Source organism: Phyllostomus hastatus, unplaced genomic scaffold (assembly GCF_019186645.2).
Source record: "Phyllostomus hastatus isolate PE091 unplaced genomic scaffold, TTU_PhHast_1.1 phas_contig_1, whole genome shotgun sequence".
NCBI classification, from domain to species: Eukaryota; Metazoa; Chordata; class Mammalia; order Chiroptera; family Phyllostomidae; genus Phyllostomus; species Phyllostomus hastatus.
Window position 1 is genome coordinate 48,780,854 of NW_025333498.1, and position 16,462 is coordinate 48,797,315.

At 32.6% G+C, this 16,462-nt stretch overlaps 1 protein-coding gene across 1 annotated transcript in view; it reads right to left on the reverse strand.

The window, feature by feature from the left end:
* Positions 1-422: 422 nt before the first annotated feature.
* The window catches only part of SPOPL (speckle type BTB/POZ protein like), a 75,301-nt gene continuing 59,261 nt past the window's right edge, over positions 423-16,462 (reverse strand). Inside the window, exons 6-11 of the mRNA XM_045857847.1 lie at positions 14,227-14,404; positions 14,091-14,146; positions 11,742-11,864; positions 8,148-8,290; positions 8,005-8,058; positions 423-4,680 (exon numbers count right to left, since the gene is read on the reverse strand). Of these exons, the coding sequence (XP_045713803.1) occupies positions 4,536-4,680; positions 8,005-8,058; positions 8,148-8,290; positions 11,742-11,864; positions 14,091-14,146; positions 14,227-14,404 (699 nt within the window). The 3' untranslated portion in view covers positions 423-4,535. The remainder of the gene's footprint in view (positions 4,681-8,004; positions 8,059-8,147; positions 8,291-11,741; positions 11,865-14,090; positions 14,147-14,226; positions 14,405-16,462) is intronic.

The following is a 16,462-nucleotide window of genomic DNA, read 5'->3' on the forward strand; positions in this document are numbered from 1 at the left end:
GCCAGGACAAAGCTTGGGCTAACATTCCATACTATATATGAGTATTCCCCGGTAAAATGTTCTTATGTTTTGAGAAGAAATCCATTTGAGGTTTCAGTGCATCTGTTTTTTAAGGTCTGAGAAACAAACAAAAACCTATCTAGTTTTCTACAGTCTGAACCATATTTCCCATTCTCATCATAACTAAGGAAAGACAGTGATGATGGGCCAGTTCAGAGTCCTTCCTTCCACATCTGATTAACAAAAACTACATGGCCTGGATGGAGTTACAGGGTCTAGATTTATCCTCTCACCTGTTAACAACCAGAATGAAACAAAAACAAAAATACAACAGACAAAATATATGAAAGAGTGGTTTTCAAGACACTGATATCAGGTAAAAAGAGTTCATAGTTTCAAATAACACAAAGTAAACCAATTACTTGTGAATAAGTAGTAACAACTTTATTTTAACGCAAAGTGCTGAAATGCAAAAAATATTTTCAGCAACAAGATACCAAAAGTATGTATCTCATTATTAACATGAGCTGATTAAAAATGAGGCTGAAAAGTTCAATATAAGCATTTATACATTTGACTTGAAAATCAATTTCCCCCAGAACTAATTTTTAAATAACTTTAGCAGATTTTCATTTTCAAAAGTGGGACTCAAGTTTTATCTTCATTCTAAAAATCTGATTGCAAAATTAACTGGGTTACAGTATACAATAATAAATTCTAACAAAAAAATTAAATATAAGAACTCCTTTCCAAACAAAGTCACAGAGTGCACGCAGAAGACATGATGTGATGGTATGATTCCTAGTGAAAGGGAAGTCAGTCTTGGATATGGCAGGCACTCAATATTTATTCAACTGCACCTAAAATTTACATCATTCCACAAACACTTAAATAGAGCTCATAATCTGTTTAATAGAGGTCTGCAAAGTACTCATATTTGTGTGTGAAAGTGCTGTCTTTATAATCTGAAAACACACTAAAACCCACCCACCCACCTTATTTTGCAAGAATATATTGAATATTTTTATTTTACCCACCAAAGAGGATAAAGGTCCAACTTGGAATAACTGAACATTTGAAGTATACTTGGCTATGATAAAAGCTTTGTGAGTTTAAAAAAACAACTTACTGAAGTTCCTAGTGTTTTATTTTAGTAATAATGGGTGGTGTCTATGATCCACAATTTAATAAAGAATTCCTGCTTATGTTTTAAAATTTATGCACAAAACTTAAATGGGTAAATAAATTAGTAATTATACTTTTGGCAATTTAAGATCTAGTTTTTAAAAAGCCAATTATATCCGTGACAACTTTTTAAGAGACCTCTGTTAATATTTTAACCTTAATTTTAAAATTGATGATGTCCTAAAAAGGCACTACATTGTCATGCAGTAAATTGGTCACACTTTTGACAATTATAATTTCCTCTGTCAAATCAATATCCCCCAGAGTAAAGCACATTTAAGTGAAATATTTCAGCTAGCCTGAACTTTCAACATTTAACTGAGTCCTATTTTCAGAAATTCACTCTCTTGAATATACCACACACAAGTCCAAGTGAAAACAAGTACAATACATGTACACTCACACACACATGCACGCACACGTGCACACTGATGTCCAAATAACCAGGTAATACATGCAAGGTTCTCCAATGACTATTTTAAGACAATGACACACAAGTACTCAAGAGGTAACAATGGCAGCCATATTATGGCACCTTCATATTTGTGCTCCAAATACCAATACACACATTAAAATTCAAAAATGAAAAAGGCACAAATACAGTGTGTTTCCCTATCTGAATCTAAAGAACAGTTTTCTAATGGTTACTTTTGTTATATGTAATGTTGACAAGCCAGTCACTACTTTTGAAGAAAAAGTTCTGTTTAGATGACGAAAAGGAAACAGGAGCAGGCTAATAATCAAAAGGCAAGACTGCTCTAGACAGAATCTGTGCCTGTTGAAAACAACATCTCTTCAAAGTGAAGAAAGGGCTGTTAGAGCACTTATGTCAGAACACAGTTTTTTTATCACTGCCTCAAGAACCTACAATACCAAAAATATACATAATAAATAAAAAAAATAAATCAACTACCATATGATCCTGTTAGTATAAACGTAGGCATTAGATTATCTGAAAAGTGGACATTTCTACAAACATGGATATTCTTACAGCACAGTGTTTGACATTTTAGGTACAAAATGTGCTATCAAACTTAAAAAAGTACTTACAATAAAATCCCTAAGATTTGCAATAAACATGAAAACAAGTGAGGGCAGGCTGAAATGTTCATTATATGGTATTATTACTGAAGTCACTATGATCAGAAATATGGATTCTGACCAGGCACGTTTCAAGCAGTGAATTCACAACCTGCCTATATACGTTTGATATAAGCGGGCACATCAGTATTTATATATATGTGACAAAAAATTCTATAGCCTGAGTAGTTTTGTTTTCTTAACAAAATTTTAAAGTAAAATAGTAGTGTGTATGGTATGTGTGTATATTTTTTAAATTGTACATTGTAAATTTAATGAATTCAATCTTATGGTGAATTTAAGAAAGTGAATTTCTGCTCCCTGTAGCAGGGCTACATAGGATGGAGTCCATTAACATGTAAGAAATCTTCCTTCTATCTCAAGGGACTCTTCCAATTTCAAATTTAACTTAACAAAACAAAGGCTGAATGAAACCACACAGAAAAGAATAAAGATATCTGAAAAAACAATATCTTTCCAAATTGCAGTTTGTTATGGATCACAAGTGCCTATTTGACAGTGTTGTTCAATGTAAATATGAATCACTCTTGCTATATTAGAACTGCTTCAGTGAATACCTAACAAAGAGATAACCCCAAAAATCTATTTTGAAACCTCAGACTTATTTTTTTCTGTTTATCCCAAATTCAAAAACTAAATAAACAAATTATACATATTTGAATCTGGGGACTAAAGTAATATATGCAAGTATATAGGTTTGTGTACCCTTTTCCAGTGACACACTTTTCCCCTGTGATCAAATACGAATTTTGCCTAAGTACACTGTCACTATTTCAGGAATTAGATGCAGTGACCTGACATAGACAGCTCCTCCTTCTCTGGGACAATGCTCCAGAACAGATTTCCACTGTGAACACTGAACAGGTTATGTGTTTAAAGCTGAAATTCATTTATAATAAAGAACTGGCCCATGAAAAGCAATTTATAAATAGTTTATCCTGTTCACATTGTGCAGAATTTCAGTATCATCCACGTTAGTACAGTAACTGAAACAGAAAGGAGAAAACTAGGTGTGTGTGGGGCAGATGGAGTTTCAGAGTGTGACTTGACATATTTCTAAGGGTTCTCTCCTTCAGTCTGCAAATAATATCAGTTCATTGTTTTTAGAATGGTAGACTATCCAGGATTCATGTATTGTTCAGCTGCCTTCTCTAAGGTGTGATAAAAAAGGAGTAAATTCAATAATAATTATCTAAAATTGAAACCAATTTAACTACAATGAAGGATATCTTTAACTATTATCACAAACTGCCCAGTTACCTCCATCTGTCTTAAAAAATTCTTTCAAAAGTTAAGACACAATTATTATACCTTATTAACTCCCTCAAAAGCAAAAAAATATATGTACCATTCAGCATACAAAAGTTACACATTAAAAGTGCATATATATCTTTCTTAATTGGCCCACTCATTAAATTTACATTTGGTCATCCTTACTTTTAACATGTACAGAATTCTTCATATAAATGTAGGTCACTATAAATTAAAAAAAATAATGCAGCACAAAACATGCTTTCTTCTTACTGAAATCTTAACCTCAACCAGTTCTCAATAATTGTAAACTTGGATAAACCCACCAAGAAAAGGTTTGTTATGCTTCTCTTAGTTCATTGAACAGTTAACAAACACCACAGACTTGACTAAAAACTAGGGCCAATTCATTGCATATTTGCCCCATGAAACGAAAAATAAGTTAGAACTGAACAGTGTATTGTCATAACTTACCTTGAAGGTAAGCAGGTTCTCCTGTGTTTATAGAACTTAGGCTGGAGACATTAATAGTTATCTCTAATGCAAGTGCTTTCAGGGAGAACCTATTTTTAAACTTTGAGATAGCACAACACAAACCCTATGAAATTAATTTTGCTTTTCTTAAGCTAATGGAAGATCCTTTTGAAACTTAGTATCTTCAGTTATCAGTATTACTGCATTATGGAGCTAGTGCAATCCTGCATAGCCTTAGTCAAAATTGACAAGGCACAATAAAAAATTAAAAGTATTACATGAACAAGAGAAGTCATTGGAGATAATTTAAGGCCTTGAAGTGAATTAGAGTATAGTCAGTCTAGTTTAAAGCTGAAGAATAAACCATAAATTATCCACCTGAAACGCAAGCAATATCCTTTTTCAGCTTCTGTTCTGTGGACAAGACAACAGCAACAACTCTTGCTTATGGTTTGTCTATTAGAACCCTTCTGGACCCGGAGGAATAAAAGTCAATCCCATTTTTCTACAGTTCATGGAGGATTTCAGGACTGTTTTAGCCGTTTGCGTGGAATGCCAAACTGTGGACACTGTGCAGATGCTAGTGCTCGGAAGGCTTCTGCTACTAAATGAGGGTGAGACTGAATCATGGACTTCCACCCTGATGTTTCCATTATGTCCGTTGCTTGGCTGAAAAACAAAATTAAGAGGTGTTTATTAAAGAGTACTTTTCAAAATGCATTGTTGCACTGTCAATTTTTTTAATTTATGGATTTTAAAATGTTTTGAACACTGCTTATGTATGTATCTGAACCATTCAAATTCATTAAATTATCATCTTCATCTTACTAGTATTTTCGATTACAGCTGAAATTATTAAATTTTTCTGGAGTTTCTTTTCTCTTGAAGTATGTGACACTCGTCCCTATAGTCCCAGTCCCATTGTTACCATTTCCGAACCAGCTCTTTCAAGAGCTCTTTTCCCTGGCTCAGGTTTTCGAGCTCCAACTTTTGCCCTCTAGTGTTTTTTTCCATTCATTCTTCACCCTATCTCACCCATTCTTCACAATGTTAGTTATCATATTCAATGATGACAACTACTGATTTGCTAAATCCTCAGACTCTCACAAGGTAAATTCCCAACTCCTTGTTCTTTTTACTTGGATGTGTTTCAAGATCCATAAATTCAGGATTCTAAGATAAGAGCTCAACACGTCTCTCCCCAAGCCCTAAATTCTTTCTTCCTCATTTCTAGTCAGCTAATGCTTCCACCATCATCCAGTGATTCAAGTCATGTTAGACTCTGTCCTTTCCAATCAATCATCAAAGCCCTATTTTAATTCCTAGAGATATGTTAAATCCTTAGTTAAGGCCCACATCATCTCACTTTACCCTTCTCTGTCTCCTGTCTCCTCTACCTTCTGCCAACCTGGCATCCAAATATAGTAATATCCTAATATTATAGTTGTCCCTTTGGAATACTTTCACTTTTCTCTAGTCCTTCCATTACCTATCAGGTTTAATCTCTTGCCTGACCTACTCCAGTAACTTTTTAAATGGTCAACTTATATTTATTTAACCTTTCTTGTCAATTACCACATCATCTCAACCTCTCCACAATTTATTTTCTCTGTGGAGAAAATGCTAAAAACACAAACTTAATCAGGCCCTGCCCTAGGTTGAAACCTTTTACTAAATTACTCTTTGAATAACTCCCTTAAAAGTCTTGATGTTAATTTACATGGTTTTGCAGGATCTTATCCCTGCCTACTTTCCCTAGCTTCCCATAACCAAAATTTTGCATATATGATTCCTTTTTTCTGGGATGCACTTTTTCATCTCTCCCCTCCTCTTTACCAGGGTAATTCCTACTAACGCTTTAGGTTTTTATTCACACAATTCCTTGAAAAGGCTTCCTCTGACCCCTAGATTAGGTCAGGTACCTTTGCTATATGCTCAGATGGCATACTATACTTTACCTATCATCATGCTTTATTTCAGTTACTTGTTTAATTCTTATTTATCTCCTGCTAAACCATAAACTCCATGAAGAGAGAGAAAACATATGCTATGTTCACAACTATATTCTTGATACTGAAAACAGTGCATTGGGCCATATTTACGGGGTAATAAATATAAATATCTATAAAATGAATGATCAGCTACTGCCTTCAGGCTTCTGTACTGTGATTCAAGCTATCCTTTCTATCTGCGATGCCTGTTATTTCCCTTTTAGTTCTGCTAATTACTATTCATGTTTTAAGACATGTCTGTCATCTTCAGTAAGCCATCCCTAAACCTCCAGCCTTTGTTAAGTGTTCTGTACACAGCTTCCTTTATAACATTATTTACCATATTATAATAAAATGATATGTTTATGTATTTGTTTCTTTCATTAGGTTTCTCAAGAATAGGAATTTTTCCTCATAACTGTTCTTCCAGGCAGCACATTAGCATGGGGTCTGAGATACAACAGATACTAAGTAAATGTTTGTTGAACTAAACAGTAGCTAATAATAAAACAACTTTTTTATTTACCTAACATAAGATTATCAGTGTGTCATTATGTTTATAATTTCAACTAGTTGTTTAGAATCACATAGATATCTCTCAAGATATCTGATTTTTTCATTTATTTAACAAATATCTACTGAAGATCTGTACATACAACAGCTTCTTCAGGGGATATAAAATACGTTGATTTTTTTCACATTGAAAAAGCTATACAATGTAAAATATTTTCTTAACAAAATAAAACTAGAGTTTGAAAGTAACTTAGTACAAAGGATTATAAAACTGTCATTTGTTGCTTATTCATTGTATTTTAAATTTAAATTGATTTTTATCTAGGTCATATACCATAATGATAATGCATTGACAAATATACAGAACAACCAAAGAATTGTAAGTAGTCATTAATTTTTACTTTAAAAAAAGAGAATTGCCCTGGCTGGCGTAGCTCAGTGGATTGAGCATAGGCTGCGAACCAAAGTGTCACAGGTTCGATTCCCAGTCAGGGTACATGCCTGGGTTGCAGGCCATGACCCCCAGCAACCGCACATTGATGTTTCTCTCTCTCTTTCTCCCTCCCTTCCCTCTCTGAAAATAAATAAATAAAATCTTTAAAAAGAGAGAGAATTCACGAACTGATAGGAATTCAGTTAACTTCACATACACCAAAACAGATTAAAACAATAGGAAATAATTAAGTCAACAAACACTCATTTTAATGTCTCCAACATTGACTTTTTTGATTTTTTAACATCCTTCTACCAATTTTGGTAATATGCAAAAATGGAATTTAGGGGTTTACAAGCAAAAAAAAAATCAAAAGATGCAAATTTCAACCTATCAACTTTACCCTTTTTTGTTTTGAATAATTATAAAGAGTAGAAGAGTATCTCTAAAAATGACAGAAGAAAACAAAAAGGGAATAATAAGTTCTAACAGTTCATATTTAAAAGGTCTGAGTTTAGAAAAGATGTAACTATGCTACCTCTTATAGTTTACCAGGGAAAGTAAAGAGCAAATTATTCCCATTTTTGGATATTAGGCAGTTGGCTTAATATAGCATTCAATATAAGGTACTTGGCTATCCTGAGAAGTAATGCACTAGCATGCAAATATAATGACTTTTTAGGCAAATCTAGAAGGTACATTACTCATAGGATAAAAATGACTATTTTCTGTATTTTTAGAAATGCATTCTGCAGGGACAGGAAAAGGATCTCTAGTAGCCGCTGAAATAGCTGGACTTGGCTATACAGTATGTGAACATATGTGCTAAAGAAATTAGAGCATCCATTCCAGTTCACATTCACAGCTGATCTACGAGGAAACATAGCCTCAAGAATCCACCAAGTTAGTCAAATTATTATTTTTTTAAATAACCAGCTGTTTGCTCCATATAACTAATATTTGGATTCTTACATATTGCAGATGAACAAAAGGCTATGTAGACACTTAATTTAATATAAAAAATCAATTTTAGGTCAGAAACTGATGTCATCTTACTTGTTGTTCCAGTTTTTCCCATCTTTACACCCAAGCTGTCGAAGTACACTGCACCTGCATTGAAGATTTAAACACACTTAAAAAAAACGTCCGGTGAAAAAAGCTGAAGGTATCATGCTCACTGAAATACAAGCATAGCTTACCTATTAATAAAGTCTATGGCTTGTGCTTTCAACTGTTCTGCACTGTGCAAATCTGCAAGGACAAGGGTATCAGCAACATTTTCTACTGAGAGGTTGCTACACAAAGCTTCTTCACACATGACCTTCAGCCGTTCCAGTGCATACTATCCAAAAGGAAAACATAAACATTAAACATTTACTTAAACTACCAAGTTTTAAATACATAATATTGGTGACTTAGAAATAAAGTTACAGCACATTATACTTTGAACTGAGAGTAAAGTTTAGAGAATAATTCTCTAAATTATTTTTAACCTAATATGAAGAAAATATGAATGAATACTTTCAAGAGAAAAAAACAGTTTTCTTCAGGAAATTTCAATTTCCATAGTGCAAAATACTGTGTATGTTAAAAATAGGGTTTTGTTCTTTTAAAAAAAATAAAAAACAAAACAAAACAAAAAAAACTTATTGCCCTGGCTGGTGTGGCTCAGTGGACTGAGTGCTGGCCTGCAAACCAAAAGGTTGCCAGTTCAATTCCCAGTTAGGGCACATGTTTAGGTTGCAGGCCAGCTCCCCAGTTGAGGGTGTGCGAGAAGCAGCAGACTGATGCATTTCACACATTGATGCTTCCCTCCCTTTTTCTTCCTCCCTTCCCTTCTAAAAATAAACAAACAAACAAACTTACTACTAAATACTCTTAATGAGTATAGTTCTCTTCTCTGCTAACCAGTACATTGCATATTGCCACAACTCGATCTTAAAGAATGAATTATAAAACTAAAGAAATCATACTCATAGCCACTAAAATCCTTAGTATATATTATTATAACATCTTTAGCAGCTTTATTGAGGTATAGTTAACATACAACAAACTGCACATATTTAAACATTATACTTTAATGAGTTTATGTAGCCCTATAATCACCATTAAATCAAGATAGTGAAGACATTCATCACCCCCCAAAGTTTCCTGCTACCTCTTTGTAAACCTTTCTTCCCACCCTAGGCAACATGGTTGGCATGCCCTCTACTGCTATACTTGGTATTTTGTGGAATCTTCCATAATTCAAATCATATAATTTATATTCATTTTCAACTAACTTCTTCCACAAAGTGTAATTATTTTGAGATTCATGCATGTGTTGCCTGTGTATCAAAAGTTCAATGTTTTTTATTGCTGAGTATGCCATTGTATATAGACATACCACATTTGTTGTATTCATTCATCTGTTAATGAACATTTGGGTATTTCCAGTTTTTAGCTATTGCAAAGAAAGCTTTTATAAGCATTCATATATAAGTCAATGTATGGGCAAATGCTTTCTTTACTCTTGGATAAAAACCTAAAAGTGAGTTTGTTAGATCATATGGCAAGTGTAAAACTTTTAAAGGAATGACCAACCAGTCTTTTGAAATGGTTGTGCCATTTTATATTTCCCTTTTGCAGTATATGACAGTCCTAATTCTTAATGACCTTGACCATACTTAGTATGGTCTTTTAAATTTTGGGGTACTATGATAGTTAAAGAAATATCTTGTGATAATTTCAATTTTCATTTCTCTAATGACTAATGATGTTGAGCATCTTCTGATATATTTGATTGATATTATTTCAGGAAATTTATTTTCAGATATTTTCCATTTTTTAGAAACAACACTGCTAAATAAGAGTTGTTGATCAAACATGCTTTGTAAATATTTCTTCCCAGTCTGTGATCAATCTTTAGTCTTTTTTAAAAAATTAAAAAATATATTGATTGATTTGAGAGGGAGAGACAGAAACATCAATTTGTGGTTCCAATTATTCATGCATTCACTAGTTGCTTCTTGTATGTGCCCTAACTAGGGATCAAACCTGCAACCTTGGCATATCAGGATGACACTCTTCTGAGCTACCTCACCAGATCTCTCCTGTGTCTTAAGAAGTTTTAATTTTACTTAAGTCTAATTATCAATTTTTTTCTTTTATGTAGTATGTTTTCAGTGTCATAGTTAAGAAGTCTTTGCCTAACCCAAGATCATGAAGATTTTCTACTGTTTCCTTTTAGTAGCTTTTAGATCTTTAGGTTTATCATCCTATTTTACACTTTTTATATATGACATGAAGTTCATTTAGAAAGTTCACTTTTTCAAATTAGTTCAATCAAAGTTCAATTTGCGGGGCATTTCAGTATCTGATTGTTCAGCACCATTTGTTGAAAAAACTATCCTTTTTCTACTGAGTTGTTCTTGCACTTCCATGAAAAATTAGATACCCATGTGTGTGACAGTCTATTTCTGTACTCTGTTCTGTTCCAGTGAATTATTTTTCCATCTCGTCACCAATGAAACACTGTCTTAAATACTACTGAAGCAGCAGAATAAGTCTTACTGTCTGATAATACAGACAGTATTAGTTTTTCACTTTGATCTTCTTTTCAGTTACTGATGATAGGTTCTTGCACTTACATATACATTTTTAAGTAAGTTTATTAATAAAAAACGCTGTTAGTAAATGTTGGTTCTACTAATCAATTATAAGAGAATAGTATTTTAATAATATTGAGACTTCTAGCCCATCCATAAACAAGATTATCTCTCCATTTATTTAGGTCTATGTGAATTTCACTTAGCAATATAATTTTTAGTGCACAAATCCTGAACATTCTTGTTTATGTATTTATTTATGCCTGTGTTTTTAATATATTTGATGTGACTGTATATAAATGGCATTTTTAATGTAAATTTTTATTGAGATAGTCATAGAGTCACGTGCAACTGTAAACAGACTCTATATATACTTGGCCCAGTTTCCCCCAATGTTAACGCTGTGAAAAACAATGATAATATCATGAGATCTATCTCTCTATCTACCTACCTACCTACCTATCTGTATATATACATATACATACACAAATGCATATAAATGGATGAAAGTGGCATGACATCAACACTTTTAGAGAAAGCTCCCAATGTGTTCCCAGGATTGAAAATGACTGGCTTCAATTGGGAGTAAAAGGGAGAAAGCTGTACTTGAACATGATTAAAATAAAAAATAAAAAATAAATAAAAAAAATAAAAAACAAAACTACTGGCTTCAAGATTTTCTGTTATTTTTGTATTTTCCCTACCTTCAAAAAATCACCACCACAAAAAAGCATCATAAAATTAAAATTGTTTTTTTCTTTCTATATTATCAAATTAAAATAAATTTATCAATCAGAGAACTGAATTAGTCAAAATATCCAATATTTCTTCCTTTCTGTAAACAGAGGCAAGGCAATATATATTAAAAATAAAAATATCTGAGAATTTCAATAAATTATATATGCTATTGTGTGTGTGTTCTTATAAAACAGTACATATAAAGTCAAAACTACTAAGTATATAATTTAATTCCCATTAAAATTCATTTTCTTCCATATAAAAATATTTTTATGTGCTATTGATTTTAAAGAATCTCATTTCCATATTATCCCACTGTATGCTATTTCATAATACTCTCAAGAGCCACCTACAAATAGTATAAATTAATTCAGTATTTCAAAGTATTTGAGGTTTTCATTTGATAACTTTCTAGATACATCAAAAGCCTGATGACATTTTCCAGCTCTTTAAGACCTATTTACTTACTTTGTCTGCAGCTGCCAACAAGTGGTCAGCCATTTTGTCAAGGTTTGGCGCTCTCCCCGTGTAAATGAATCTCATCATTTCTTTAAAAACCTCAGGGTCTACATCATTTATTTCCACTCGATTCTGATATTGAAAATAACACAAAAAATTAAAGAACATATATGCGCAAATGAACCAGGGAGAAATTTCAACAGTAATTTAAATGCCCCAAATCTGTGCAACTCATATACAGATTAAACTATGTTTTTGAAATTGAGGTAAGTATCGCATTGGCTCAAAAGTTTGTTTTTTTCCGTAAGGTGGCTCTAGTAGTGTTTAGTTGTCTTTAACTTCATTTCAATCAATTTTGTTATATTGTATTGTGACAGCTGTCATATCAGCATGCACTTAAAAAAAACTTATCAAAACTGGTGAATTTTTGTATAGCCCTTTTAGTACTGAAGATGAAAGAAAATATGTGACATCGTGGACATATTATGCTTTATTATTTCAAGAAAGGTAAAAAAAACACAAAAAAATGATTTGTGCAGTGTATGGAGAAGGATTGAATGTGTCAAAAGTGGTTTGGGAAGTTTCATGCCAGAGATTTCTCGACGGACAATGCTCCATGGCTGGGTAGACCACTTGAAGTTGACAGCAATCAAACTGAGACATTCAGAACAATCAATGTTTCACCATGAGTGAGACAGCTACATACTCAAAATATCCAAATCAATAAAGTTATCAGTGAAGAATGAAAAATGTGTTTTTTTATTTTACAGGAAAAAAAGCACATGAACTTTTTGGCCAGTCCGACACATCTTCAGTAAGGTATGCAGTAAAATGAAAAGGGCAGGTCTAAGAGGAGAAGTATAATCAGCCAAGCACTACCATGTAAAAATATAAACCCCAGTTTCTCTATTAAAAAGAGAAAAAAACACCCTGTTGGCCAAACAAAATACATCTGTGTTCAGTTTCTGACCTCTATCTTAGCAGATGAAGTAACTTTTTCTCTGCTGAATTTCTAAGTTGTAATACAATGCCTAAGATTCTATAACCAGCTTTAAGCAAAAGAAGGGTGAGGTATAAGATAATGCTAGAGCCCACTACACCTCAGAACCCCCCTTTTGCAAAATGGCAAGTAGTATTGCAGTGGGGTTCAGAATAAAGATTCCCTCGAATATAGAAAAAAACCCCTCCACAACCATGGTTTGGGGGATGGAGGAAGTGGAGGACTGCGACTGAGAGGTACTTCATATATCTATGGCAACTTGACTAGTTCAAGAGTTATGCTAAGTGCTCTGCTGTTGCTCTACCAGCTCTAGAGCCAGGAAGATGGGTGTGACTTTGACTTGTGATGTAGCTGAGGGCTTACAGTGCCTGCATGAGAATTCCTTGCCTGCCCTGGTAAATTACCAAAGTGTCAGGTGAGTAGGTCCCTGTCTGCTTGGTTACAGTATTATCTACTGGCACCTGACCTCTTTGCTTAACACATACTCAAGCCCAAAGAAGACTAGTTCCTTTTTTAGTCCTATATCTTTGTAAATTTGGTTTCTCTCCCAGGATCGATCAAGCTAAAATCTAACACTGAACAACACTACATTTTTTGACCCTTTGTTGACAATAGTCCTGGACACATCATTAATGTCTCTTTACTTGGAAATGATCAGAAGGCTGACTGATCATAGTGCCTGCCAAGACCAACATTCAAAGGAAAGGATGCCGCTATTTTGTTGCAGCATCCAGTTCTGCAGAAAGGGTAAAGCTGAGCCCACATAAACTGTGCAGCTGTCCAGCTGGAGCACTAATGACCATGTGTAATGCAACCAGCAAGGAATCAACCTCAGATCTTTAATCTCACAACATTTCAAGATGGCAGAAACAACTGGGAAAACCAAAAAGGTGATATCTTGATTACAGTTAACATATAATAATGCAGTTTATGTCATTTTTATTAAATCTAATAAATATCCACTTATTTTAGTGGTTAAAAAAATGCAGGCATTAATTTTGTTCTGGAAAACTAATTCCAAAATCATAAAGTCTAGAAAAGAGAAATATTATTCTTAACCAGAGAACTCCCAAGTAGCTATGGACAAAAACAGGCCTTTGGATAACTACCCTTTTGGACAACAACTATTTAGCTATTCTCCCACCAAATGGGCATCAAAATAGCTGTTACTTGGAATATTCACCCACTTTAGGTTATGTTACCTACTGATCTACTACAGAACACATTTTCCTCATCTTAGTATTTCTTTCTAAAATGACAGTTTTAACAATTTAGAACATGCACCATAAATTTTAAAATATACAATCCACTATTCCACATTTGCATAAATTCAATATTAGCCCTTAAACTATGATTACCTTTTTGCTTTCTTCCATTTCATGTTCAAACATTGCATTAAAAACTGGGGATCGAGCTGTAACAAGATTAAGCATCATTATTTAATGCACAAATTTATAAAAGAAATATACTATATTACCCAAAAGTAAAAAGTACCTGCAAGTACAGATTTATGAGCTTTAAATTCTTGTCCTCTCACAAAAAAACTGCAATCTGTAAATCTTGTATTTTCCCAGAGATTACCCAAATCTTCTGCTAGTCGACATTCAGGCACCTTCAAAGTATTCGTATTAGTATGCCCTGATATATTTACTGAATCCTGGACCACACTCACCTAATAAAAAAGGGACGGTAAGAAAAACATTTTTACAATTTCATATCAATAATTGGTTACTAAGACTATACTTAAATTTATCATTAAAATCATTTGAATAATTATATACACTCCTGATAAAAAATGCTAATACCTGAGAATTTACTTTAAGGATACAATTTAAAGGAGAGAAATAATACAAAAAATATTTTAAATGAACTATGTCTTTTTCGAGAGACAATTCTGTGTAAATAAATGGTTTATCAACTGTTTCAAATAACTGGTTACTGAAGTAATTACAGAAACTATTTCTCAACAATAAATAAATCATAATATGTCAAATTCAAATAAGACATTTTTGTGAGGTGGAGAAAATTTTTTCATTTTTACTTTCTCACACTACAGATCTATTGAAATTTAAAGTTTATTATATATACAGTAAATACAACATCACACTTACAATGAACTTTTACAGTATTAAAAAAGGTAAAACTATAGTCGACTATATGTAATTTGGGAAGTACTTTAAATACTGTTGCTACATGTTTTAACTCTAGTAAAACTGATTTAAAATATATAAATTGATTTAAATTTGAAAGTGCAAGAATTCTCACAAAAGCAACTATAGTTATTAAAAGTTCATGGGATCTTTATTTAAAAAAATCAATAGTAAGAACAATACAAATATGATTTAGTTTGATTTTCAGACCTTTTATTTACCTATTAACTATGTAATAAATTTGATATTTCAATATTGCTTTTATTCAGACTCCAATATAATACAGATTAAATTATCTCTAATTAAAGATAACCACTATCTACTAAATATAATCTTAAAACACTATTAAGTCTTGCATACTAGTTTTAAGAAAAGGTATTCTGCTATTAGGAATTTCAAATTACATTCAATAAATTAAAGAAAATACTACCTCAACAACTAAAGTATGTTTCAGAGTAAATGAACCAATTTTTTACAAAAGTGCTATATTAGTTATCCATTGTTTTAAGCTGCTAAATTCTGCGGTCATTTCTTATGCAGCAATAGATAACTGTGTTCATTTAAAAACATTTCAAATGGCTTTTATTAAATAAGAGTAAGTATAAATAAAAACACACATAAATACAGTAAATAATGTAGAAAATGTAAATCACAAATGTATAAATGAGACCAAACTACTAATGTGCTAACATAGAAAGTATAATAATCTAGTATAAAATATTTGGAGAATATTAACTCTCAGAAGTCCTCATTTATCTAGATGTATAAACATGCATCTCATGTGAATAAACAGGTAGTTCTAAAGAAAAAATTCTTTTTTTGAGGATATTTTTATTAATCATTTTGTTTTTTCCAACTTGCATTATTAACCTTTTGGAATCACATGTTATTGAAATCATCTAGTCTAATATCCTTATTTGGTAAAAAGTTTCCAAAGTGAGGTCAAGAGAGGGCAACTGAAATGAAGGGTCCTAAATCACACTGCTAGTTAATATCACTAGATATATCTCCAGATTCTTTTTTTTTTTTACAACTCTTTTTTTTTTTAAGATTTTATTTATTTCTTTAGAGAGGGAAGGGAGGGAGATAGAGAGAGAGAGAAACATCAATGTGCAGTTGCTGGGGGTCATGGCCTGCAACCCAGGCATGTACCCTGACTGGGAATCGAACCTGTGACACTTTGGTTCGCAGCCCCCGCTCAAGCCACTGAGCTACGCCAGCCAGGGCCAGATTCTTTTTTTAAAGCTCTTTGTACTAGACAATATTTTTTTGGTACATTTTTTAAATTAGTAGTACTACTTTAATGCAATTATGATTCAGAAGTATTTTTCACAAACCTTGTAAGATGCTTTTCTAAATACAATCACCAAAATATTATGTACATAAATATTGTTCTATTAAGTTTTTAATTACTAAAATAACTTCCAAAATTTTAATAAACACAAAATTAAAAAATCACTAATCCTCACTTGATTGCCCTGTTATACCATACATTATAACTTAATGATACATAAACCAGATATGTTGGTGTTAATACTCAGGGATTAGTTAGGGATCAGTTTTTTATCACATAGATAGAT